This window comes from Stegodyphus dumicola, chromosome 9 (genome assembly GCF_044657685.1).
Source record: "Stegodyphus dumicola isolate Sdum_Otavi_A_Nest chromosome 9, ASM4465768v1".
NCBI classification, from domain to species: Eukaryota; Metazoa; Arthropoda; class Arachnida; order Araneae; family Eresidae; genus Stegodyphus; species Stegodyphus dumicola.
Genome location: NC_140776.1, coordinates 123,656,109 through 123,682,195, shown reverse-complemented (window position 1 = coordinate 123,682,195; position 26,087 = coordinate 123,656,109). Strand labels below are relative to the sequence as shown.

Here is a 26,087-nt window from a genome sequence, read left to right as displayed (position 1 = left end):
GAAGGCTATGAGAAGAGAATCCGCTAAAAAGAAAAGCAGATGAAAGTAGAGAAATGAGGATGCAAAATGTTTTCCTTCCTCACATGAAAGTATTTTTTCTCTTAGGCAGATAGCCCTCTGGCTTTGCCGTAATTACATAAACCAAACCTACTTCATTTGGGTGGCCACGAGGAATGAATTCATGGGCAGGAGCCCTATCCCAGATTACTAAATATATGATGTCTAACGGGTAAATAGCATTTCAGAAAAAAAAAAAAAAAAAAAAAGTAGTTTCAGTGTGGCAAGGAGTAAGGCAAATCACTCTACTTGCTTACAAGGAAAGGAAATTTCATTAGTGGGAGGAGCGAAATGACTTTATACAGGAATGTTGTTTTCAGCAAAGTAGTAATGAAATGTGACAGTATCAGAAATTTGAAAGCATTTGAGAAGACGTAGACTCATTGTCAGCTTAATGTCCTGTTGTGTTCGTGTTGACTAAATGTCCTGTCGACTAAGAGTCTGCAACCAAAACATCAACCAATGCAAGATCCTGGTGTTGATATATTAGGACAATCTGACAATTGCCTAATACCGAATGATATTTTTTTTAATTCATAAAACTATAAAGAATGTGAATTTCAATATTACATGTAAAACTAATAAAGGATAGGGAATTAAAAGTGAAAATCTATACATGGAAAGAAGATAAGGCAGCTGAATAGTTGTAGCTTAACTCAAATCCATTCCTAGAGAATGTGATGGCTATTTGTGAATTTACACAGTTTTCTCCATGTGTAAGTTAAATTGTCACGTCTTCCATGAAGGCATCTTTTTTCCTTAAGCAGACATTTTACATCTTTACAGATTTACACATACTAAAAAAAAGTTTATAATAGTACCAATTAACTGCAAAAAACCAGTCTATTCTGAGTATAAACGAAACATCAATATAAATTTTTTATTTACAAAATATTTCTTACATGTGTTTATTTGATACATTTGTGTTTCAGTAGTCTATTCTTCATTTGTTTCGTTTCCGTTTCGATAGTGCATTTCTTAAAGCAATCTGAAAATAAAATTATGAAATGCATTATTAACCCAAAAAGGAATAAAATAAAAGTAGAAAAATGCAAAATAAAATTACGTTATTAATGTTGCAGAGACAAAAAAGGGGGTTTATTTTAAGCCCCCCCCCCAAAAAAAACCTGAAGGACACAAATTTGCAGAAAGATTAAAACAAATCACATAAAATGAAATTTAATAAGAAAAAATACAGTTAGATGAAATAAAATTTAATTAAGAAAAATTTAAAATTGTTCTGAAAATCACTAGGGGGTGAAGAAGTGCAAAATAAACAACATTATTAACTATAAAAGGAAAAGCTGTCAAAAGAAACTGAATACCTGAAAAAAGTACATACTATTTCTAAAGTTAAATTTTTGGTAAAAAGAGGAAATTCATCGATGCAGAAATCATTTGCAAAGTCTTAACATACATCTGTAGCAACAATAAATAAAGTAATAATAAAACCAAAATTTTCGACTTAGAAAAACTAAAAATCATAATTCTCATTAGCTTTTGCTGATGCATGTGACTCAATGCATAACAAATTGTAGAACTATATGAAAAATAGTTAACAAGAGATAAATTGAAGTATGCTGTCCCTCGATGAAGCAAGGTTTTACCTAAATGACTGCAACAAAAAATGTATACTTATTATTGAAAACAAAGAGGGAAAAAATGAACAAATTTAGTTCTGTCAATGCAAAGAAAGTTTCAGTAATTGTTTTATAATGGTACAATGGGAAATTAAAAAGAACTAGAAAGGAAAAAGTATTAAAATCAACTTGATGTACTATCAAGAGAAAGTTTTATATATGAAATTTACAGAAGAAATTCCATTTCTTTAGCCCGATGATTTTCAAAGTGAACTTCATCATGCCAAAGCAAAACACTGTACTTCAAAAAGCATCACTGATTTCCTTGCAACAATGAAGACTCATACGGGTACTGCACATATACCTTTTCAATGTATTCCTTTGAAGTTCCCTGACATTTCATGTATGGACTATTGCACCTTTGGTCTTTCGAAAAGAGTTCTTTATATGTGCAAATCCACCACAATAGATGGAAGTAGTAAAAGAGGAATGGAAATCAAAAAGACTGGAAATTTTATAAAAAGGCCCTTCAACCAAGGAAATCACGATGCAAACTTGTAATCCAGAAAAACAGCTATCAAATCGAACATTTAAAAAAATACGCTTTACATTTTAGACATTAATTAAATAGTCCCTAAATCATAAAAAAAAAAAAAAAATGTGTTAATACCCTCTGTATTATTTACCTCATACTGATATAAAATTTTTTGGTCCTTTAGGAGGTTAAGTTGGCCAGTACTCTTGAGCTCACTGCTTTCACAAGCACATACTGATGGGATTTTATGCCTCATACCTGCTGCAATTTTCACAATCCTTCATATCATAGGCGGATCATTTGCCCTGGTTAAAATGATATAACTTGCTATGATGTACCAAGAAAGTTCGGGTGGTTTTTGAGAACAGTTAATTTTAACATATTAGTGTGGTCACATTGTTTCTGATGACATATGTTTACACTCCTTTCAAAACTTATTCAGTGCATTGCACGTTTCGCTATTTGTTTTGTAGGAATATTTAAAGAATATGTCATTAGAAAAAGGAGATTTTGAGGCCTATTTTGCTTTATGAGTACAAATTAGGAAACAAATCTGCACAGGCCATTAAAAGAATACATTGGATGCCTGAACAGACATCAGTGAATGAATGAATTAACTGCTCAGAAGTGGTTCAGCCAATTTTCTTTTGGAGACGAAAATCTCGAAGACAAGCCTCATGTTGGCCATCCATCTACTCTTGTCAAAGTTCAGCTGGAGGAGGAAATCAAGCAAAATACTCATCAAACCTGCCAGGAACTTGCACACAGGTTTCAAGCATCTGATGAAACCATTCGATCACATCTTCATAACCTTGGGAGCAACTAAGCAAGTGAGTTGTTCATATCCTATCCGAGGAAAACAAGCTTCAACAGTTGAACATCTGCTTGTCTTTGCTGCCGTGCCATAATAAAACCCTGTTCCTGGACCAAATCTTGATGTGTGATAAAAAAATGGATCATACATGATAACCCGAAGAAGAAACATCATTGGTCGACTTCAGTTTCAGTCTCATTGGCCACTAAACCGGACATTTATTAAAAGAAGGTAATGCTGTGTTTTTGGTGGTCCAGCACTGGGATATCCCACTATGAATATTTAGATAGCAGAAAAATCATAATAACCGAGGTCTGCTCATCAAAACTGCAAAACGTTTCAGCTGCACTGCAGAAAAAGTGCAGCCAGCACTGGTGAACAGAAGAGGGGTGTTCTTCCTTCACCATAATGCCAGACATCATGCAGCAAAAGCGACCAAAGAGGTGATCGAAGTGCTGGGCTGGAAAGTTCTCCCACAACCACCCTATTCTCTGGACATCAACCCATCTAACTATTACATATTTTTGGGTATGGATAATCATCCACAGGAACAGCAGTTCCAAAAATGTGACAGTGTCACAGAAGTTGTATCACAATTTTTGGACTCCAAGAAAAAAAGAGGGAACCTGTAACTGAAGCCAATAATGATTATTTCAAAGAATGAAATGAGTATTCAAGACTTTTGTGGACCATTTTTGATGAATAACAAAAATCATATGAACTTTCTTGGTTACCTGATAGTATGGGGGTATAGTAACTTCTCGTGTGTGCATTACATAACTTGTTAGTATGGGGCATAGTGACTTCTTATAAAATAGTTACTGTTGGCAAATAAAGTACTATTACTACCATTCCACTACAGCTTTCTATTTATAAAGCTATTATAACAGTTTAGAAGAAGCTGCTCAGCCCACACATATACAGTCATTCTGAAATTCTAATCATTCACATATCATGCCCTTCTTTGAATTTCCTGTAGCAACAATAACTTATATATTTTGAATGTTACAAATTTATATGTATTCCTTTGTTTTCAAAGTTTACCAAAAATTATATAAGAAACTAAAATTATATAACAAACCTGTTTACCATCTTTATAACAAATATTGTTTCACTTTTAAGATATACTCTTATATGTGAAAATGACAACACCATGAAAGAATCGTGCAAATAAGCTGAAACTGATGCAAAGCAGGATACGCTACGCAGATAATTAGAATTTCAGAGTGACAATGCATGTGTGGGCTACGCAGCTACCTCTAAACTGTCATGTTAATAATAGATTACCATAGCAAATAAATAATAAATACCTTAAAAATAGATTACCATAAGAGAATGTTCAAATTAAAGTTTCATTTATTTTCCTGCAGTAAACATTTCATGAGATATCACTATGCCTCATCAAGAAGGAAGTCCTCAATACAAGCAAATTATGGCATTTAAACAGGAGTGAATGATCAGCCTGTGAGAAGCTGGATTTTCGTACTGTGTACTCACAACTCATATAGAGCATAATCCCCCTTCAGGGAGGCAGGTATGGAAGCAGTAAGACGTAAAGAATCAGACAAGCTGGCAGTGGACCATAAATCAGCATGAGATGATAGACATATCATCTGCATGACAATGACAGACAATGTAGCTTCATCTTGACAGTTGGAACGTTATTACAGGTATGCCATTACTAATATCAGTAGTTCACCTACACCTACTACACTGTGGATTATGTTTTACTTGAGATTTCTCTCATGCTAAGTGACCAAAACCTGCAGCCACAATGAGATCATCAACACAGCTACTAGCATGTCAACTGCAATAGCTCCTCTTTGTTTCAATTTGGAGTACAACAATGATGATGTATTAGATGCTACAGGAGTAAGCACTGTCTTCCACAGTGCCTTATTCAACATTACACTTGATGACTGCAAAGTGTGACATTCTGGGACACCATTGGTATGATGACTTATCAAGAAATGAAGGTACTTCCATTAAGAGTTGCTACATCGTTGAGGTTATGGATCCAACAGTCATATTTTTCATTCAATGCACTGTAAGAGAAAGTTTTAAGTTTTCAACAGGATAATGCTTGTCCTTATGATGCAAGAAATATTTAAGATTTCTTCTCAGTATATCACTTCTTCCCTGGCATGCCCATTCAATTCCCTGGCAATGTCACCAAATACTGATTTTAGACATTTGATATTCTTGTATTTCTCTGTATGTTAATTTTTTTCTTTATATGTAAGTAAATTTCTTTCAATTCTAATTATCCCTCCTTGATGTAATTTTGACAAATAGAAGTTTATCTGAGCAATTCCATTGAAAATGATTTACAACAAATTTAAAAATAATTAAGGTCACAATAATTTCTAGTAACAGTACATGAAATTGAAATTTTTGTGCAAGTGCTGTGGGGAAACAAATTGCACTAACCAAATAAGTAAATAAATAAAATAATTTTCATATCATCAAAATTAGCAAATATTGCTAACAGTTTTTAAATTAAATTTTCAAAAAATTTTCTTTCATGACAAAAAATAACTATAGAAACCGTATTTTAACATTCTATTTATAAAAATGCTGTAAATTTTGAAGTTTTTGAATCTTTCAATATTATACAGCTCTTATAATAGATATTTTTTTGCTATTTCTTTTCATTCAATGAAAGTGATGCCAGTTTCTGCAGATCCATTTTATTTATTACAGAATTTCTTGTAAACTGTCTTTGATGAGATATGGAAGAAATTATTATCAAATATTTTTCGGCCACTGTTTTTTCACTTAAAAAGTGTTTTATATATTACTCAAGTTTTAAGATTTGTGCTTAAGCAAATTTTTACAGTTTTATGATCAGTAATTTGAAAACTTAAAACCAAATGAAGGACACAGAAAACATTGTCTGCGGTATAAATTCTGTAAAGGATAATGTCAACTGTAAAAGAAATTATCTACAAAAGCAACAAAGGAAATTTATGAAGGACATGGTATATATAAGGCACATGAATTTTTAGCAGTTACTCTTATAAGATGCTCTACGATGCAGAAGTGACTTTATGATAAACTAGATCTTCAAAGCAGATTTAAAGAAAATACACAATAGATACTAAATGAAAATGCAAGAACAATAAATTTCCTCTCACCTGCATATATAATGGAAAATATAAGCATGCTTTGGGTTCATATTCAAAACCATAAACGGTAACACTGTTACATCTTCCTTCATTACTGTGTAAATACTAATATGGCTTTTTCTGAGTGATGAAAGGTTATGACATAAGAAAACGAAATATCAGCCAGTGAACTCTTTTCCCTCATAAAAAATAAATTCATATAAATAAAAGAAAATCTGAAAGTATGCAGATTTTAATGTCAAATCAAAGGGTTTGGGAATTTTTATGCTTTCACTGAGCTCTGAGTTTACCAAGCTGTTCTTGGATCCACTTTTCCTAATGTGAATGATTTTATTTTTTAACCTTACTATTAAATATCCTTTTCTTCACACTAACCTAAATATCCTTTTCTTCAAATTTTTTTTAACCGTTTTACTGTTCACTTGTCTCGAAAACCGCGACGCAGTTAGTTATTTTAGAATGCACTCGTATTACAAAGTACGCGTGAGGTCAGACTATGCACGTTCACACCCATGGAGCAACTAAGACACACTGAAGCTCGCAGCGCTGGTTTTTTAGACAAATGAACGCAGCGCTTTTGCGCTGTGTAGCAGTCAAATGGCTAAAAGTAGCACATTTTTAGCATTCCCAATACAGTGTTAAGTGCTGCCAAATATTTTTGTATTTTTCAACCCTTTTTCTCAGTTCATCCTATCAATGTTCAGTTGTCTTAGTAAAATGATTGACATAGGTTAAATGTTGGTACTTAACAGTCAATACAAAGGTTGAGCCTGCGAATACTTGCATAGGTGTTCTGTATGTATTCTGGTAAAAAGCACTATAGTCATGAGCTTTATATCTCTCTTTTGTTCCTACAACTAGAGTGGAAAGTCTACATGTAGAGTAACTGGTAATAAATTTCATAAAATGTCAATCTTAGAAGTAAAAGTGATAGATGATTGCAATCGTGGAATTACAAACTGAGGTTTTCAACTATAATATGCAGTTAATTTGAATTTTATTTTTGTCTCTTTGGAAAATTTAGAAGGAGCACTGGTGATCTCCAAACAGGCAAATTGAGAAATTCTGATGCATATGCGAGACAAAAATTATATAAATCAAAATTAAATTTGTAGTAATCCCTTAGCTGTGCCTTTTAATTTGGTTATTTCCCCTTTCTGTCCTGAAAACAGCAACTGTTTATTATAAATTGATCTCAACTGTGTCATTTAAAAATTATTCTGTCTCATATGATACTTAAATAATGCTAATTACACAGGCATTTACATAACACCTCAGACAATAATAATTTCATATTTGGGAAATGAAATTAAACCAATAGGGTTAAGCTGAACTAAATCATTTTGCACTGAATGCTCATCTTGGACATACTGCCTTTTGTTAATGCCTGCTGCTCCTTTTTTCTTAAAATATATTTTTAAAAAATCCAAAGAGTACCGAAGTAGTTCTTCAACAACAGGTATACTTAGTGCACCAGTTTATCTGTGTTTCCTTATTTGCCAATAAAAATAAAAGGACTGTTTATATCTTTTATGCACCAGGTTTCATCACCCTGTAGATCATGCTCTCTGCTGCCTCAGTGACTTCTAAATCGTAACACACACATATACACATACCAATTTATTTGCATACTCACCCCCTTTTTAATAATTTTATCCTATGAAAGTTGAGAAAGGAAACTATGTGAATAATTTAATTTCAAAGCATGCAGTTACAATAAAAATATAAAAAATTGAAAGCATTTATGGACAAATTCTGTCACAATATTATTTTTTTTTTAATATTTTTATTTTCTTACCTGCTTATCTTTAAAAGATCTCTTGACTTTTGCTCTCACTTTATGTTTAATCATCATAAATGCTTTATTTTTATTGTGTTCCTTCTGTGTTTTGCTTGAGAAAGGACTTTTGTTTTTTTTCTTTCCAAATTTCTCTCTGCCTTCTCTTCCCTCCTAAAAGAATGAAAGATACTAGTAGGTAAATATTCACCAGAAAAAAATTACTAGTAACAGATACATGTGCATATATTTTAAACTATTTTAAAAGTGTTTTTTTTTTTTTTTTTTTTTTTTTTCCCCTCTCTCTCTCTCTTTCATGAGTAGCTTTCTTAAAATTGAAAACCAATGCAAGCATTTAAAATTTCAAATATCTTCGAACACTTACCAGCACAGTCGCTAATCTGGTTTCTTTGTCTGGCTTGGGCCTTTTGTGTAATTTTTCAATATCTTTCAGAGATACAAGTTCTCTCCTGGAAAAGAACAAATGTTTGTTAGGAAGTGTCAAAATTACACTATTTTTTTCCCTGACTTCATAAATGCATGTGCAGGAGAGGAAGGAAAAAAGAACATAAGAAAGAAAGCAGTCCTAAAACTAATTTTTGTTCCTAATTTGCAATGTTATTATCCTAATTACAAAACAATTTTAAATTATATCCCCACAGAACAAGTTAAATTCTTTTCCGCCTTAGTTTTTTTTTTTTTTTTTTTTAAATAGTCTACAGAATACAGTTTATAAATGTTAGAAGAACTCACTCCCAACATATTAACAAGTTCCTATTTGAATTTCAGAAACTAGGATGTCACGGCAGTTGCCATCATCAGGTCTCAAAGTAAACAGTTAAGTAAGAAAACACGTGTTGACAAGCTGCAAGATGAGGCATCTAGCAATGAATAATAAAACAATCCCTACTGCTGATAAAAAAGAACTTCTATATGAAGGTGGCAAATGCTACCAGCATGGTCTAATGGGTTAAAAATCATAACTCATATTAACTCAAATGATTAACTAGTCAGTTTTTACAGTGAGGTTTTTCTTAAAATCAAAATTCTCTCTAGCTGATTGTCATCCTGCATATCTCCACTCATCAGACTTTGTTAATTCATTTCTTTAGAAACATTATACTTTTATGTATAAGCCAAGAACTTTTGGAACATTTTCTAAAGCAAAATTACGGTGGCTGCCTTATATATGGATCCCCTTAAATCACAAAAAAGGTAGGTACTTTTTTGTTAGCTGGACACAAGCAGCAACAAATCATCAAATACAGCATTTTATTTCTTTAGTTTATACTTCTTAAGTTTATGGGAAAAAAATATTTTAAATAGAATGAGTTATTTGTTTTGTAAAAATATATTGTTTTATTTTCAAAATTCTTTACATTGCTGGTTTTGTTGTTTTGTTGCATAGTCACCAAAACTCAAAATCCAATGCCTGTGAAATTTATACCTCCTAATGGAAAATATTACATGCTACATTTTTGGATTTTGGCATCTAAAGAAGGCATTAAAGAAGGCTTTCCTTCCATTCTCAAACTTGTTTTTAAGTTAAGAGAAATTCTGTGCAGCCATACCATTGTTAGAGTTTTCAACAAATGTGACCATTTGTTATTTGAAATTTGCATATAAGAATATATCTTCTCACTCATCCATCAAACAAAAATAAAACAGCAATGAAAATAAGACTGGCACAGATACCACAGATCATATACAATGCAACAAATAAATGAGGAAAATCTGTTAGTTTCAGATAGAGTTACCACAGTTAAAACTATCATCATTCACATTTTATTTTACGGCAATTTTAAGGGAATAATATTCCACTTGATTTACTTGCTCAACCACATTTTTGCCCTCATCACAACATAATTATACATTACAGGATTTTTTCTTTTTCATTTTAGCTGGTACGTAGGTTTTAAAATTTGGGTAAATTTTTGAAGAAAAAATGCACTTTTAGCTTATACATGAATTAGATTATATTCTGAAATACACGGTATACTTTTAAGCCCAGCAACATGGAAGTCATTTTGTATATACCATCGGGTTGATATAAAGGACTGAAGGCAATTTCTATGCCTTCAAACTTGAGCCTTGATTCAAACCTTTGAAAGACAGAGAGAGCTATTTCAAATTTTAGTATCTGGAAAACTATTACAAAAATATCTTGTATCAGAAAAAGATGCATTTGCTACACATCTGCAACATGATGTAAACTCAATTTATCATTGATTGGAAATTTAGGTACTATGTAATCACGGTGTTGTAAAACATGCAAGTTTTGAACTTACATAGCTAATTAACAAAGGTCATAAATAAATTAATCTTTTTACTTCCTTGAGCGAAGTAAAAAGGAAGTATTGCAATCGCGAAAAATTTCAGGCAACATATTTCAACGAAAATATCCATTTTGACCACTATAGAATACAATTTAACATTGTTTTTGCGTGATATCTGTCCGTAAGGACAGAATAAAAGACTCTTTTCCTCCAAAAAAGTTATTAAACAGCTTTAAAATTAATTCTGAAGAGAATTTTTCATGGCGTCTGTATGAACGTACGTACGTACATTACGTATCTCGCATAACTCAAAAACGAGTAGCCTTAGAACGTTGAAATTTTGTATATAGGACTGCTATAACATGTAGATGTGCAGCTCATATTTTCGTTGTAATCGGCCGCATCAAACGTATATAAATATATTTATATATATATCCACTCTGTTACCCAGCTCAGTGATCTCAGTTTCTTTACTCTTATATGTTTGTAGATTGTACATTTTTTGCTTTAAAAATGATTGAATTATGTTGTTTTTATCTTCCGGTTAAGGTTTTTATGCCTTTCGTAATTCTGGAAGCAATATTTGTACAATTATCAACAATTTAAAAGCTGTTTAAGTGCGTTTAAGTTTTAAATAACATGGTGGACATATTTGTTTACATTTGAAACAGCAGAATTGTAGATTTGTTGCCAATCTAGAGAGACTAAGCTTCGCAACACAAAAATAACTGCTTCATTTATTATTGCGAATTAAATCGTGCTTAATCCTTTCTGAAATTTTTTCGAGGAAATAAGTGTTTAAGATTTACTTTGTAATTTTTAATACAGATATTTTGAGTTTTTATGTATTTTTGCCTTGTCGCGAAGTGAGAACTGAATTAAATGAATGAGAAATACTAAATCATCCGAGAAAAACTGTTTCTTTTCTGTTTTGTTTGCTTAATTTCTTTCATACATCGTTTTAGCTTTATTATAGTATTTAAATAGAACATGTGGCAACGATAATTCTTCAAATGATATAAATTTTGTGCATTCAGAGTGTCGTTATAGTAAACAAATATAGTGAATTTTAAAGAGTGCATTTATTCTATTGTGGTTTATGCGCTGTCGACGAAGTAGCTTTAATTCAATCCAATCAATTTAAATGAAATTCAAGAAAAAAGATGCGTATAATTTAATATTCCGTACAAGGAAGTCATGTGATGTACACATCAGATTTTTTTATAAAGTTTTACAGATAAAATGCATTCTAAAAATGTTTAGAAAAAGGAAGATCTGTAACTGTATGAGATTACCTCTGTATTAATTGTCAAATTCATGCTCATTGATCTGATATTCTTTTAGTAAAAATCATATCTTTTGATTCCATTTATTCCTAAAGTGCCATTAACATTTTCATGTACAACCTGCCATCAATTATTTGGATGTCGGTTTTTTGGTTATGATGAAAGTCAGCTATATAATATTTCAGTAGGCTATTTGGATTTGTTGAATTATACAAAAGCACACTAGGACTATCTGCTTAAAGGAAGGAACACCTTTGTGGAGTACCTACTCAGGATTTAGTTCATATCTACCTTTGTACATTAGGAAATACCTGAGAATCTCGTGCAGCCAACTCGTTCATCGCATGGGCACTGGTGCTAGTTCAGGAGGAGAATGTTAATGGAAACTAGTTCTTTATGCATCAGTCATTGGAAGATCCAAATTAAAAATTATACCCAGAAAATTTAAAGGCATTTTTTTTTTTTTTTTTTTTTTTTTTTTTTTTTTTTTTTTTTAAGAAATAATATATAATTGCAGTGAACCCTCTTAGAAACCCTGGTATCTCCCTAAGATGACAGTGTTTCTGATAATAGAAATAACCATGTTTTTTTCCTTATGTAAGATGACCACATCCACACAAGATTAAAAATTGTCTGAAATCTTGAGTGGCTGTTTTAAAGAGGATTTGCCGATTTTTTTAAAAAAAAGTTCGTTAAAGAACCAATCACATATTTCTGATTCTAAAAATGTTTTTGAAACCATAGATGTGGATATATCATCAGTTAATCTTTAAGGGGCTGTACAATACTAAATTTAATTTTGTATAAAATTATGTTTTCTGAAGACTAATGTATAAATAACAGAAGAGAGAGGAAAAAAAAAAAAAAAATGACAATCATAAGGGGGTTTGTCAGAGAATCAGTAGCAAATGGGAATCAATGACATAGATTTCAAAAAGTGGAATTGGTCAAGACCACAGATCTTTTAATCATCACACCTATTTCATTTATTTGCATAGCTCTTACTTTTTTTTCACTTCTTCGTATTTATATGCACATTCCATTATCTATATAAACTTAAGTTACATTCCTTAATACATTAAATTGAAAAGCAAATTTGTACAATTTTTGTGTATAAATACTGGACATTAAATTTTTTAATTTATTTTGGCACCAAAGCGGTACAGTCGCTGAACACTTGTATTTCGACACGGTGAACAAGCTGGCTACATGAGATTCTCGGAAATTTCCTAATGTATAACATGGATACGAACCAATTGATGAGAAGGCACTAAGCAAAGACTTTCCTTCCTTTAAACAGATAGTTCTAGTATGCTTTTGCTATAATTTAATAAATCCAAATAACCTGCTGAAATATTATGTAGCTGAATTTCATCATAACTAACAAATTGACATTAAAATAATTGACTGCACGCTGTACATGAAAATGTTAATGGCATTTTAAGAACAATAACGGAACCAAAACACATAATTTTCACTAAAAGAATATCAGATTAACAAACGTGAAAGAAAATACTTTCACAATTAATGAAAATTTTTACAGAGGTAATCTTATGTAGTTACATATCTTCCTTTTTCTAAACGTTTTTAGAATACATTTTTCATGAAAATTTATCAGTAAAATTTTATTAAAAAAAAGATTACTTTATTTAAGACCTTTATTGATTTACTATGCACGTTTAAAATTTCTATCAAGTACTATAAATATATGCAAATCTGAATTTTCCTTTTTAGGATGCCTGCAAAACCAGTCTTCTAGCCTACCATTACAGGTGCATTATCAGCACCATATGCTAAGCAATTATCTAGAGGAATTGCATTTTCTTTTAAAGTTTTAATTATTCGTTGAGCTATATTAAAGCTTGTCAAATGTCCTTATAAAGTGGGAATAGAAAGTAAACTACATTCAATTACTGAAGACACAAAATTAAAAAAAGAAACAACAACTGGATACAGTTTTGAATCGATATTATTGCTTCTATCTGTACTGAGGCAGAATGGAACAGTTTTAATGTGATCAGTAATTAAAGATTTATTTTTCATACCTATTTCTTGCTAAGATACGACTTTTCTTTTATATGTAATCTACCAAGAAACTAAGTGCTTTCAAATGCCCAAAAATCTTTTTATTTATTTATTTTGGTGCAAATAACAAATAAGCCAAGCTACATAAAAATTGTCAGAAATTTTAAGAATAAGAGAAAGTCAAGAGAAATATGTTACAAATTAAGTTAGTAGAAGAACGGTTGAAAAACGGAAGTCTCCCACCTAATTTGAGAGAGTTGGCAATTCTGATATGGCCTTCAAATAAATAACAAAGAATGTGGGACAATAAAGCAGAATTTTTAATTTGTAAAATTTACTTTAGCTATCAAAATAGTCATACAGAATAATCAGATCTTTAACAACAGAAAATATTTTTAAACTGCTATTCTTATACAGAGAGAATTTATTTATTAACACAACAAAATATTTTCATTTATTAAATGGCACGTAACAAAATTTACTAAAGAAATAAAAGTATACATAGAAACATTTTACATTACAAGTCAAAAAAATGAAATATAATATCAGAAAAATGGTTAGTAAATCAGCAAAACTGTGGGAAAAGTGGGAACTAATACTAGTATATGCAAGATATATAAATTAGGAAAGATGTATGAAATATGAACAGACTTACCTTTGAATGTCTGCTACGTTAACATTATCAGCTTTTCTCTTTTTTCCTTTGGCAAACTGGAGTTCCTTTGCAACTTGAGCAACTTTTAATTTCTTGAATTCTTCCTGCGATAAGATACGAGATTGTGATATAGCTATTGCTTTTTCTTTATTATCAACACTTGGCTGAGAAGTCTTTGATTCTGTGTTTTCTGATTTCTCTTTTTCAACATTTGAATTTTCACTAGTTGTCTGACTCTTATCTTGATTTACATCAGTTTTACATTCATCAGACTTTTCCTCTACTGTAGATGAACTCTCTTCATCTTTTGCTTCCTTTAAAAATACATGAATAAACTATGTTACTAAATAAATGATTTCAGCAATCCCTTTTCTTCATTTTGGAACTAAAAGAACACGATAACTAGATGTGAACAAAAAAGGGACTAATTATTGCACAGCAATTTCCACTGATTAACAACAGTAAAAAAAAAGGGAGGATAAAAGTACAAATTATGATATCAATCAAGCTGGAATTATTTTGGAATGATACGGTGACAGGGAAAAATAAAGAGATAAGAGAAATAAGTAAAATTTCTACATTTATTATAATAATTTTCATTATCAACATAATCAGAAGACTCTTATAATTATGAAAACTTTAATTAGTGCAGTGTTAAAATTTTCTATATCCAAAGTAGATAGACACAAAAATTTTAACTTGAACATAAGAACAAGATAATTCAATCACTTTTAAAGCAAAAAACACATAACTTACCAACATATAAGAATAAAAAAAAATGAGCTCACTGGAGCAATGTGACAGAATGGATATAACAGAGTGGATATGTAATGAAAGCAAATTTTAGAAGTACTGATATAGGAACACTTAGATGCAGAAGCGTATCAACGTTGTTTGGCATAGATACTTGCTTGTGTTTAAGTGTTGACCCATACTGAAGAAGTTAAGACGGATTAAATTTCATTTTTATTTAAGTTCACATTTGTGGCCACAATTCATTTGTCACCCTAATTGTGCTTATTCAAGAACATTTAATTTTTTAATACTATTGCAATAGGAAGAGAGTACAGCAGCATCCAAGCAGAACAGAGGGTAATGCTAAAAGTACGCATTTATTCAATATAGCAGTCTGTTAAGAGAATGGTTTTGGTTTAAGTTAGAAAGGTTTTAGTTCTCAGTTTAGGTTTCCAATTAACTACATCATCAGAGTTAAACAAGCTTTGTGGCACAGAATAATCTAGAAATGGCGCAATCCAGAAATGTTGTTATTTTTAGAATAGAGATATGAAATACCCAAATTAAAAATGTGGAATTAAGAAGTTATTAATAAATTAAATTATAAAGCTGATAAACATATTTTTTATCTTACACAAATACTCACACCTACTCTGTATGCATCCATATATCTAGACAAGAAAGTGGTTAGTGACTTTGACTGCCATATCAAAAGGCCCATGTTTAAATCCTGCAGAAGGCATGGATGTAAATTGTGTGTTTCTTCATAGGAGGCAATGGCTGCCCAACGCTTCCAGTCTCAGTAGTTGTTAAAGCTTATAACGGCTAGTGCCCACCATTGGAGGGGGAGATTTAAACATCTTTGGTGGGGCCAATTGTAGCCAAAAAAGGAGGTGCACAACTACATGTTATAGCAGTCCCATATATAAGCTTTCAACGTTTTACGGCTAATTGTTTTTGAGTTATGCAAGACACATACGTACTTACAGACATCACAAAAAAAAAAAAAAAAAAAAGTCTTCTGAATCCGTTTTAAATCCATTTTACAATTCATTGTAAAAAAAAAAAAAAGTCCTTTATTCTGTCCATACATACAGATGTCATGCAAAAACATTGTTCAAATGGATTTAAGCGTGGTAAAAATGGATATCTTTGTTGAAATCCAATACACAAAACTTTTTGAGTTATATTTTATTTACTTCATACAAGAAAGTACAAACAGGCAAGGTCACTGCAAATGCATGACTGGCTGTATTTTTACTTCATACATGCCATTTTAAGACTTGGTATCATTTCATGTATAATGATGCAAATATAATATCCTTATATTTAATGACTTGTGAACAAATTTAAGAGAAAAAAATCTGATGTGTACACCACATGACTTCTTTGTACTTTTGGAATATCAAATTATACGCATTTTTTCCTGCATTTCATTTAAACTTACTAAATTGAATTAAATCTACTTTGTCGATAGCGCATAAACCAAAATAGAATAAATGCGCTTTTTAAAATTCACTTTATTTATTTACTGCTTATTACTGGCGCTAGGTTCACTTAACAGCGTTACATCTCATTCCTTTTATGACTCAGAATGCACAAAAATTATATCATCTGAAGAATTATTTAATCGTTGTCATGAATATAAAATTTGAACATTCTGAGGCTATTCGGTTTTGAATTATGCGAGATTCATTCATACATACATCTGTACGAAAAAATCCCATCTGAATCTATTTTAAACCAGTTTTATAATTTCTTTGGGAAAAGAGTCCTTTATCTGTCCTTACATACAGATGTCAAGCAAAAACATCGTTAAATTGCACTCGATAGCGATCAAAATGGATATTTCGTTGAAATATGGTACCCGAAATTTTTTGAGATTACAATACCACACTTCGTAAAGGAAGTACTTCGTATACATTTAATATTATATATATATATATATATTGTTATTATTTATATTACATACATATATATTATAACAGCTCAAAAACATTAAATGCTAAACTAAAATTGATTACAGTTCGAAAAAGAAAAATTTTTTCTAAAAAATGAAGTAATGACTTGAGATGGAGCGTCTTTCCTCTGCCGCCGAGCATGCACTACATGACCCAACAATAGGTTGTAATTACGATTACAATTATAATGGACCACTTTCTACAATATTTTTATTATGACTCCAGACAAACGGGCTGACTGCAGGGGCATGTTCATGATTTTCCCCAAGTGTAATGTGTATTATACCAGGCAGTTTCTCTTAGCAAGTCTTCCCTGAAGGCATCCCTACCCTTAGGCAGATAGCCCCAGTGTACTTTCCCATAATCTATCAAACCCAAAACTTAACTTATTATAATGCTCTAGACAGAGAAATACAACTGAAAATAAGCAGCGATTAAGGACACCGACATGCTCCACTGTTGATGATTCATACATAACTTACGACATCTTGAAAATGTTACTATTATATTCTACTTTTGATAGGAATCTTTACAATAGCACAAATAGTTAATTAAAATGCACTTTATATGTTATTTATATTACATGTTATATTTTTAAATAAAATAAGCTTGAGAATGGAAATTTGAGAAAACCATGAAAAAGAAAATATATATTTATTGTATTTGAGCGTGCTTATCGATACATCCTATATTTATAACAAAGACCATCTGTTTTCCTATACTTAATCTACATTGTCTCACAAAATGCATAATACTGCAAGTGATACAAGGATAATAATATAGAATACATCCAAAGCCTAAAAACATTTTCGTAATAGTTAATGTGCGCAGATTTTAAGGCGCAAATGCTGAAACAGTTGTCATTACATGTTTTACACATTCGTAACATACTCAGTTTTGTCAAAATTATTTCAGTATTTCTAGGCTATGTGGTTCGCCTATAAGGTTTTGTGCTATAATTATCTCCAAAACATTTTCAGATTATTTAAAGAAGTAAAATCTGCATATAAATGCTGTGCAAATGAAATCAGTATTGTTCAAAAGACAACTGTACTTTTAATTAACAATTAATTTAGTCAATCTAATTTTAAGAGTTAACTATGGCCTGGTTAGAACTGTAGAAGTCGCTATTTTCAACAGGTATACATGAAAATGATGGCAAAAGAATAGATTAATAAACGTTGGAGAAGACTTTACTCCTAGGAAGAATTTTTTTATTCCACTTACATTTTCAACTTGAACCATACTATGTCGTCAGCTTTATCCTTGAACTGAATATATATATACCCACATGGTCAATCATTATAAAAATTACGAAGATGCCAAATAAAATGTCAAAGTTTAACAGATTAAAGAAATACTGATGAAGAATTTCCTAAAACAAGATTTTATAGTCACTAATTTTCAACTTCACATTATGTCGTCAACTTAGCCCTTGAACTTAACACATATATGCACCCGGCCAATCATTACAAGAATTGTGAAGATGGCACGTAAAATGTCAAAGTTTATCTCAAGAGCAAAATGTCAAGCTCATCAAAGAGGCCTATTTCCGGGTTGAACTATGCTGATATCCTCTCGCAGAAAAGGCCGGCAACTAGGAAAAAAAAAAGAACGTTGATCCTGAGAGGAAACAGGAAAATGAATACTTTTTTTAAAATTTGTTTTGGTTAGTTAAATATCTAGAACACTGATCTCCTAATGAATAATGCCATTCACAATTCCAAGGCACATTTATAACTAGTATACACACTAATTAATAATGCACAATACCATAAAGATATTATTCCAAAATGATAGCTATTTAACATACAAAATTCTTGTTTGAAATAAAGCAAAAGATTACGTAATTCACGCATACACAAAATTGATGTGTAGCCATATAAGAAACAAGTAGAAAGTAGAAAAAAAAAAAAAGAAACATTAAATATGTGGGGGAATAAGCATACGTAAAATGAATACTTATGATAAAAAAATCTGATGTATACACCACATAACTTCCTTGTATGGAATATTAAATTATATGCATTTTTTCTTGTATTTCATTTAAACTTATTGGACTGAATTAAATCTACTTCGCCGACAGCGCATATACCCCAATAGAATAAATACATTCTTTAAAATTCACTCTATTTGTTTACCATAGCAACACTCTGGCGCTAGATTCACTTAACAGTATTATATTCCATTCATATTATAATTCAGAATGCACAAAATTTATAACATTTAAAGAATTACCTAATTGTTGCCACATGTTCTATTCAAATACTATAATAAAGCTAGAATGATGTATAAAAGAAATTAAGCAAATAAAACAAAAAAGAAACAGTTTTTCACAGACCATTGAGAATTTCTCATTCAATTAATTCAGTTCTCACTTCACGACAAGGCAAAAATACATAAAAACTCAAAATATTGGGTTGGCAACTAACTAATTGCGGATATTTTTTAGAAAATCAAAGACAATTTTTTCATGGAACTAAATAACTTTATTCTGTAATGTATTGCCCATTTTGATCCATGACCTTTTGCATCTTTCAAGCAGCATCATAATCCCACGTTCATAAAACTGCTGGTTTTTATTAGCAAAAAACTGAATCAGGTACGATTTGACATCATCATCATTATTGAAATTTTTACCATTCAAGGAGTTTTGTAAAGATTGAAACAAAAAGTAATCAGATGGTGCAAGGTCAGAGCTATATGGTGGATGTGGCAAAACATCCCAACCAAGCTCCAATAATTTTTGCCGAGTGACCAAAGATGTGTGTGGCCTTGCATTGTCATGATGGAATATAACACCTTTTCGATTTGTCAATTCAGGCCGCTTTTCTTCAACTGCATTGTTTAATTTTGTTAGTTGTTCAATGTAGACATCAGAATTGATCGTTCGGTTATGTGGTAAGAGTTCAAAATAGATAATTCCTTTGTAATCCCACGAAACTGATAACAAAACCTTCTTTTGATGAATATCAGCCTTTGATGTTGTTTGAGTTGCTCTACGATCTTTTCCACTTGATATTGTTGTAAACAACCCATTTTTCATCGCCAGTTATCAGTCGTTTTAAAAATGGATTATTTTCATTACGTTTCTGTAGCAAATCGCAGCTGTTAATGCGTTGCGTTAAATGCGTTTCTTTCAGTTCGTGAGGAACCCATGTATCGAGTTTTTAAACATAGCCAAGTTGTTTTAAGTGATTTTCAATGCATGTATGTGATACATGAAGCTTCTCTGCAATCTCACGTGTTGTACTGTGACGATAGAACCGATTATTGCTTTGATTAGGTCGTCATCAACTTCAACTGGACAACCACAACAAATTTTCATCTTTGAGTGAAAAATCACCAGAACAAAATTTGGCACACCAATTTTGACACTGCCGTTCTTTTAAGGCTTCGTCACCATAAACAGCACATAACTTTTTATGAGCTTGCGATGCGTTTTTCCCTTTGCGGAAATAAAAAAGCAAAATATGATGAAAATGTTCCTTTTGATTTTCCATTTTTCAATGAACGCCAAACGAAAACTACGCAACCGATCAAAAAACTTTTTTTACTGATTGACAGCTGAATTGCCAACTATCAAATAACAAAATGTGTTTTACATTTGTACTATGTCTGCAACCCTAAAAATTCAACTGAAGCCATCTATGAGTGAAATCTGCAATTACTTAGTTGCCAACCCAATATATGTATTAAAAATTACGAAGCAAATCTTAAACACTTGAAAATTTCCTCGAAAAAATTCCAGAAAGGATTAAGCATGATTTCATTCGCAATAATAAATGAAGGCGTTATCTTTGTTGTTGCGAAGCTACGTTTTTCTAGATTGGCAACAAATCCACTACTCTGCTGTTTCAAATGTAAACAAGCAATGGCCGCCATTAAAAAAATTATTAGGCTTAGCGGTACATAAACAGCTTTAAAAATGTTGATAATTCTAAAAATATTGCAAAAGAGACTTACTAAAGGCATAAAAGCCTTACCCGGAAGATAAGAACAACATAATTCAATCATTTTTAAAGCAAACAATGTACAATTTACAAACATATAAGAGTAAAGAAACTGAGATCACTGAGCCGGGTAACAGACTGGATATATATACAAATATATTTATATACGTTTAGTGTAGCTGATTGCAACCAAAATACGAGGTGCACATCTACATGTTATAGCAGTCCTATATACAAAATTTCAACGTTCTGAGGCTACATGTTTTTGAGTTATGCGAGATATGTACGTACATATGTTAGTACAGACGCCACGAAAAATTCTCTTCAGAATTCATTTTAAAGCAGTTTTATAATTTTTTTGGAGGAAAAGAGTCTTTTATTCTGTCCTTACGTACAGATATCACGCAAAAACATCGTTAAATTGCGTTCGACAGCAGTCAAAATGGATATTTTCGCTGAAATATGCTGCTTGAAACTTTTCACGATTACAATACTTCCTTTTTACTTCGTACAAGGAAGTAAAAAGAAGACATTTCAAATTAACTAATGGATTTGGTAAGTTTTCCATGCTCTCACTGAGCTTGCAGTTAACCTTTTTGCTCTTGGACAAACACCCCTGCAGACACAACATTTTTGTTCTTTTAACTCAATTATTAAACTTCACATTCTTTGCATTTACACCACAAAAAATTTAAAAGCAAAATCACAAAAGTTTTAAAAACAGAATATCTTTAGAATTCCCAGTAGAGTGTTTAGTGTTGCCATACACTTTTTAGCCCGAAGAAACTATTATTTTAAAGTTTTGCATTGAATGACTTTTGTTATCTGTCTCACTTTTCAAATAACTAGCTGTTGGCTGTCTGTGTTACCACCCAAAATAATCATAATTTTTTAAAAAATGACTATTAATAATACTTTTAATAAATTAAACTAGTCATTTTACAGATCCAGTGGTAATTAATAAAAGACAGAAAGAACAGCATTTATTGCTTTTTACGCTTAAATTTGTAACAGGAAGATTAAAAGAAAAATTAAATATCTTGCACTTCTCCAAAGGGCAATAGAATAGTGAATGGAAGTTAAAAATATTTTATTAGATACATTTAGAATTTCCAGTAAAGTGTTAAATGTTGCTAGATTTTTTTTTATATTCCCTATATTATTTCCTTAAAAATAATACATGATTTGGTGGCAAACATCATTTTATTTGTGTTGCCATACATTTTTTTTTTTTATATATTTACTATTTCTTTAAAAATAATACAGTCAAAAGTCGTTAATCCGGACTCGTCGGGACTTCGGCAATTCCGGATTATCGATTTTTCCGGATTATAGACCATCAGTTTAAATCTGGTAAGATGGCATGCAGAAATTACAAAATTAAAAATATGAAACCGTAATTTATGAGATAAAGAACAATTATGATCTAAAGGGTATCAAAATTTACAAAAAGAAAAAGCTTAATATTTATTTGTTTACTTTATTAAACATTTCTTTCAATGTAAGTTGTTTTCAATGTAAGTTGTTTTCAATGTAAGTTGTTTAAGTTGCTTCATTTCATGTGACAATACTTTCTCTTTAATTCTATTAAACAGACATAATTTCTTGTTTAGTTACAAAGTTCCGCTGTTCAAGTCCTATAATTGCTGTGCCGAGAATACCGACTAATTTGTCAATCGAAATGTTTTCGTTTTGAATAACCTCTCTGTCACTTTCTTAACTATCGGAAGCGAATTATAATGACGAGGAACTTGTTTTAAATCATATCAAAGACAGAGTACACCGAGATGAAATACTACATTTAGTAAGGAATTATAAGCCAAATAAAATAAAAACATCTGCCCTGAAGATAAGGATAGTGCTGACAGATCAACTTCCAATTCATTGTGCGCCGCGGCGTGAAATTGATAAACAGATTTCGGATTTTGAAACATACTTTCGCTTTAGATCCTTTACATATTAGCAAATATATATCGGAAATTCTATTTAATATAATAGAAAGTTCAAGCTTACTTTTATAAAACTGCTCTAATAGCCTGCAAAAAATAATAAGCCGGATCCAATTCGAAGATTAAGGAACAACGCAATCTGCAACATTAACTGATTTAGATAATTTTAGCTTAGCTTATACTGCCCGTTATACATTAAACGTGCATGTGTAAACGTTTTATGTGCACGCGCACACGCATATTCGCAGCCGTAAAGATCTTACGCGCACACGTAAACGCCTATGTGCATGCGTCAACGCGACTTTGAGGTCCGGATTATGGGTGTCCGAATTAATGACTTTTGACTGTATATGGCGATAACATTTGGTTGCGCCATTTGAAAAGTGAAATGGATCAAAATGGGAGTTTTAAAGTAAAGCACTTCTAACATTTTCAGAAGCTAGACATAGTTTTCAAAGCTAAAAAAGTAACATTTTCAGAAGAGCGTATTAATCAGAAGAAATTGATTGATAAAACTAGTTAACAGCAATATTATAAGTTCTTTACAGCTTTGAACAATGTGAGGATGGACATGAAACATACTGAGAGTTCTTAATTACAATATACAATACCTGCCGCTTACTAAAAACCTTCTATTCCAAACGTTACTGGAGTTTATTAACCCTCTGAGCATTACATGTTTAGCCCTGAAATTTCAAAGTTCCTCAAAATGTCAGGAATAAATGCTATTTTCTTGATTATAATTACAAACAGACTCTCTCTCTTTGTACCTTGATTTCTTTTCTTCCAATAAACATCCAACCTGAAACCATATACATTAAAAGCTGGCAGAAATTTTCGTGTGTTATGAATACAAGACATCCTTCTATATGGAATTTTTCATGTGTAACGCTGAGAGGGTTAAGGGGCTGAGTTCAACAGATGGCGATTGTATAGTGTAAATTGTACTAACAATTTTAAACTTTTCAAATAAAATAATAACTAAAAATTAATTCAGCAGTTAAAAATTAATACTAAATTACACTAATTTATGTAATTTTTGAAAATAATTTTTTTTTAAATTTATAAAAATATTTTTATAATTACATTCTTGGTGAAATTCAACCTTTTACTTACAACTATTCCTGTGTTTATTTCATATTGTTCAACAGTTTCTTAGTTGCATTCTTAATTTCATAAAACTTCATTGAGCATTCTTGATTAGCACCTTTTAGCTCAACAGTTTTTCTCAGAATCTGTAGTGCTTTTCTAGATTTGACTGAGGATGGCATGTCATCATTGTTTCTGCTTCATTTCTGCAGTTTTTTTACTACTTTCATAATAAGTTTTTATACAGATTGTTGTAAAATGAATGATACACATTTCAATGAATGTTAATAACTTCACTCACTGATATCTGAAACGTTAGCTACAATTCAGTTCCTAAGAGGATTTTGCTATATGAAAGCCACATTTTTGAAAACAGATTTTAAGAAATTAACCCCCTTCATTGACTACAATATGCATGGTCTTTAGTAGAGATATCGACTTAATTATGCTCTTTGAAATGCTTGCATTTTCAAAGAATTCACTTCTATTCCATCATTTTCTGAATATCTTTTCTCTAATGACATTTAAAAGCTTTAAATTAAAGGAATGTTAGAAGTTGTTTTTGTAGGAATAGACATAAATGTGTTACAGAAAGATATCAGAGGTGTATGTGCTGCAAAATTATCTAATTAGTAGAGCTATTTTATCTTATTCAATTTGCTGTCCCATTTAAGAGAACTGGTAAAAATACTACTTGTCATCCAAAAGTTCTTGCTGCTATGGTAAATCATATCCATTCATCAAATGTTTGAAGTCTTGGATCCTTCAAACACAAAGGTTTCCCACTTTTGTTAGCAACCAGTGCTATCCTGTTAATTGCATGCTAATGAAACAGTAACTTATTCCTTCAGTTTCTTAAACCAACAACTGTTTCATTTTAAAATATTAATATGTATCTGGTTATGTTTTGCAAAGCAATCCAATTTTGTCTGTATTAAAATCTGTGTCTGGCTTGTATTAATTTAGCAGGCTGAGTAAATAGCCTGTTATCCAGTTATCAAAATCCTTTAGAAATAAAAACCCATTTTAGCTTAAAACCATTCTAGAAAAGAAATTACAATGCTTTCAATTCCCCCCCTCTTTTTTGAGACATTTGAACTTTTATTATTCTTTCATTAATTTTTATTCAAGTAAATAGCATAATGTTGTTTGGGAAATTCTCATTTTAAACTTAGTTTCTCTCTGGCTGCAATTATCAAGAACATTAGAATTTTTTAACAATTTCTTCCTTTTCTTTCAGGCTTAAGTCATTTCGCATGGCATTTTTGACATGTTTCAAGTTAAGCACAAGATAGATTTAAAAAATACCTCTTCCAGAGATTTATAAAATTTTAAAACTTACTTTTTCTAGCCAGCAGAAAGATCACCCTTTGTCTCTTTAATTGATCTGCCAATTCATGATTACAAACATGACTAATGCTTTCCTTCTTTATCTAAGTCTACAATTACCCCCTCTTTTCATTCAAAGACTCGTAAAAGTATGTATTGCTAAGAAATATTTTATGAACTTTATTTATAACTCTGTGAACATAACATGTCTATCCCAAAGGAAAGATTTTTGAATGTGAAAATCTTTAAAGATAAGATGTTGCATTTCCACCTCCCATCAGCTGGTATTTGAAAAAGGACCATCGCTCATTTACAGTGTCTCTAGGGGAACGTTTTTGCTAACAACTTTAAGATAAGGAAGTTTTGACTTTCTGAAATCCACTGCGGACAAATAACTCTGAAAACAGTGTTTCACAGGTACACACAATAGGAAAATTTCAGTCAAAGCCATTTTATTGAAGCATTACATACTTGAATGATGAAGCCGTGATCCATAATATGTTAAATGAATGAGCTATGAAAAGCTTTGATAAGTACGATGTTCTGGCACTAAGGAATCAGTCTTTTGCCAATCTGAGTTTTATAAGGTGTGGAGATGAGTTTGACAAAATGGGCTTCTTCTTATTATTATTATTGATTAGTATGCACTTGTTTGGGTTCCTGGAAATTTGAATGTAACAACCGGCTGGGTGGCCCAAAGAGCGTTAGCCTAGAAGGGCTATGAACTTCATTTTTTGCATTTTGCGTTGAAAACTTTAAATGTCGGTTCACTTTTCAAATTGTTGCCACCAAATATTATCTCCCTGCATTATATTTAAAGAAATTAAATAATGAAGAATCTGCAGGAATGTATGCATGTTTCTCACATTTTGATAAAACAACGGTACCTACAGCAATCAAATTTTGAATTATGCAATCTTCTACCGAACTAATTTGGA

General features: G+C 31.2%; 1 protein-coding gene across 3 annotated transcripts in view; it reads right to left on the bottom strand.

Moving 5' to 3' along the window:
• Positions 1-912: 912 nt before the first annotated feature.
• Positions 913-26,087, bottom strand: part of Mys45A (SDA1 domain containing protein Mys45A) — a 127,340-nt gene continuing 102,165 nt past the window's right edge. For all 3 annotated transcript variants that reach the window (XM_085824046.1, XM_085824045.1, XM_085824044.1), the window contains exons 18-21: positions 14,134-14,447; positions 8,277-8,361; positions 7,913-8,065; positions 913-1,045 (exon numbers count right to left, since the gene is read on the bottom strand). In XM_085824046.1, the coding sequence (XP_085680172.1) occupies positions 1,001-1,045; positions 7,913-8,065; positions 8,277-8,361; positions 14,134-14,447 (597 nt within the window). In that variant the 3' untranslated portion in view covers positions 913-1,000. The remainder of the gene's footprint in view (positions 1,046-7,912; positions 8,066-8,276; positions 8,362-14,133; positions 14,448-26,087) is intronic.